General features: G+C 39.6%; 1 protein-coding gene across 1 annotated transcript; it reads left to right on the plus strand.

Annotated features, from left to right (window-relative positions):
* The first annotated feature begins 1,471 nt into the window (after window positions 1-1,471).
* Window positions 1,472-2,596, plus strand: LOC112181774 (metalloendoproteinase 4-MMP). The gene has a single exon (XM_024320178.2). The coding sequence runs from the start codon at window positions 1,488-1,490 to the stop codon at window positions 2,325-2,327; it is 840 nt and encodes a 279-aa protein (XP_024175946.1). The 5' UTR covers window positions 1,472-1,487; the 3' UTR covers window positions 2,328-2,596.
* Window positions 2,597-3,149: the final 553 nt, after the last annotated feature.

Genomic DNA, 3,149 nt, shown 5'->3' on the forward strand with positions numbered 1-3,149 from the left:
CTGTTAAAAGACCAAGGTGAGTGCCCACCTGGGTGGGCAGAAGAAGCTCCGCTCCCTCTAGGGCATTACTAATCAACTCCCTCCTTTAGACCTTGATGCCCTCGTGAAGTCCGACATAATTTTTTGAACATGCCTTTCCCATATAGGAATCAACCGCTTAACAAATTTAAGACTGCCCATAGCGCAATGTGGTGGTGGTTCTCACTGATATGGAGCCATTTTCATTTCCATAATTGAAGTCCCGACTCAATGTCTCATTTTAAAGTGCTAAGTAAATTTGTTATTGAAACTTCAGACCGTACTTATATAGGTCAGAATGTTCAAATCAGATCAAAGATAAGGTCCAGTGTTTATATATGAAAACCAAGCCCAATAAATTCCCATAAAAACAAGGCCGGCCTTCAATTTTTGTTTAATCTTTCAGCTCTCCGGGTTTTTTGACCAAGGAAAAGGATAAAATAACACTAAAGTTTCAACCAAAATGTGATCGAGATATACAATTGACTCCATCCCTGCATATATATGATTTTCTATTACAATTAACCAGAAAGAGATTAAAATCTAATACCTATGCATTTAGTGTGATGTTAGTGCGGTATATATGCATTTGTACATGACATTTCATAGAGCACTTGAAGAAGTGCTTCCGAGTTTGATAGAGCGCTCAGCATAAGTTCCATGTCGGATGTTGAGGGAAATAACTTTCAGCAGAAGCTAACTACCAGCTACCAGCAGTTGGAATTCAGCAGTTGGTGCTCCAAGTTTCTTGAAAATTACGAATATATGACTTATATATCCAAAGAACAGACACAAAGTTGGGTCTGCATAGGAAGTAGTAACAAAGCAACACGGTTCTGTTGTGGCCTAACATGGTAGTTGTTCGTGACTTTCCAAGAGCCGAATATTGAGTCCACTTTAAGTCCAAATCTTAGAAAGTACATAGCTCCAAAAATGCTTTCTCAGATAGACTTGAACGGATTGAGTCATCTACACGCCTAAAATGGTGATCATAAATGTTCTAGCTTTTTACCCTACACATTACCAAACTAGGTAGAAAAGCTGTCACCCTTCATACCTGAAATCATGTCCATTAAGTGAAAAATTAAGCTCACACATAATACACTTATTGTTTACATTTTTAAGTGAAAAGGAAAATGGGTCTTATCCATGTGAATGATGTGTTGAGCTAGCAATGTAGTAACATATTTCATACTACATTAATAGTTTGATCATATTATTACAATGTCATTGGCTCATACAAAAAAGATTGACACACCATGATCATGATCTGTACTCATGGTAAAAATGATTCTAGCATCAGAATCATGATCAACATTGCCTCTCTTAAAGTTAGAATTTCTTTTAGAATGTAAAGGACTTTGCCACCAAATCTTAGGTTGTACCCTAACTATCCATATTTTATTATTCCTTCATATAAAAGCCAGTACCTTCCTATCCTCCAAACACTCTAAACAACTCCAACTGCCATGTTTCGGTTATTCAGTTACTCTCTCTCCCTCTTTATCTTCTTCCTCAAATTCCCGCCATGCATACCCACCAGAACAGTCCCCAAAAACACCGGAATATCAGAGATAATTGCAGCACCGAAATGTGGTGCACCACCACCTGACATGAGCTCAAATACATTGCAGGGCACGAAATATTACGTGTATTTCCCCGGAAAACCTCGGTGGGTCCCACGCACGATGCCCATGAGACTCACCTACGCTTTCTCGGCGGAGAACATGATCAGTTACTTGAGCTCGTCCGATATCCGAGACACATTTAAACGCTCTTTTGATCGTTGGGCGTCGGTTATTCCGGTGAGCTTCTTCGAGACGGAAGACTACGGCTTCTCGGATATCAAAATAGGGTTTTACGCCGGGGACCACGGCGACGGAGAGCCTTTCGACGGTGTGCTTGGGATTTTAGCCCACTCGTTTTCGCCGGAGACCGGGAGGCTCCACCTTGATGCGGCGGAGACGTGGGCAGTGGACTTTAGGTCGGAGAAATCGGCGGTGGCTGTCGATTTAGAGTCCGTGGCGACTCATGAGATCGGGCATTTGCTAGGGTTAGGGCATAGTTTGGTGAAAGAGGCTGTGATGTACCCGAGTTTGAAGCCTAGGGAAAAGAAGGTTGATTTACAGGTTGATGATGTTGAAGGAGTGCAAGCTTTGTATGGATCGAACCCCAATTATACATTCAGTGCTTTATCAGAGTCAGAATACAGTACTTCAACAAATCTGGGCGTTGATTTCAGGAGTAGACCATCAAGATGGGAAAATTTCGTCTTTGTTTTGGTTATCTGGTCGTGCATTTACTTTTAGCAGTAAAACTTACTTGGTTTCTCCTGCTGGCTTTTGTTTTCAACTGGTAGCTAAACATAAACTTCTTAATTTTTCTTTTCTTGTTCGTTTTATACACACTAATTGAAGGGTTGGCCCTTAATTTGTACTAGTGTTTACCACGTCTGAAGGAGACTAGTCTAATGATACGTGTTTCTCATCTACGTTGTTATCTCTATGTGATTCCGACTTATTTGTCTATGATTTGATATGTTTAAACTTTTTACGTAGTATTTTGACTTATAGTATCACTGGTGATCTTGCTTTAGCTGCATAAGTGTGTACTGCGATTCCGATTGGGCATGAGATCAGTCAACCATAGAAGGTCTATCGATCATCTATGGTTGGTTACTAAATTTCTTTTGCTCTTCATCCCATCCCTTGGAAGTGTAAGAAACAAGGATATGTATCTAGCTAGAAGTTCAATAAAGGCTAGCTGAGTATCATGATCGACTTGGCTAATATCGTTGGAGATCGATGTATCTTGGGCAAGGCTATTCTTTGTGATAGACGCATATAACTCCCCGCCTCTCCTTTACTTCATTTATTTTACAATTACGCATCTCTTGCCCCAAGTTCAAATCCTGTGTTTAAGCATTTTGACACTGATTTTCACATTGAAAAAATTCATATATTTATTCTGTACATATGTTCTTCCTAATGAGATGGTAAATCATCTTTTGATGTATCACCTAAAACTCATTTTATGTGGCAACAATTGTGCCGTAACCATTCACGAATTATAAATTTTCATTATAGTATCACATCTGTTGACATGTGCATGCTTGCCAATTTATTTAATTT

The sequence above is a fragment of the Rosa chinensis genome, chromosome 1, assembly GCF_002994745.2.
Source record: "Rosa chinensis cultivar Old Blush chromosome 1, RchiOBHm-V2, whole genome shotgun sequence".
Classification (NCBI taxonomy): Eukaryota; Viridiplantae; Streptophyta; class Magnoliopsida; order Rosales; family Rosaceae; genus Rosa; species Rosa chinensis.

Coding starts and splice junctions, on each gene's coding strand:
- LOC112181774 (XM_024320178.2), top strand. CDS start 1,488: ATGTTTCGGTTATTCAGTTACTCTCTCTCCCTCTTTATCTTCTTCCTC.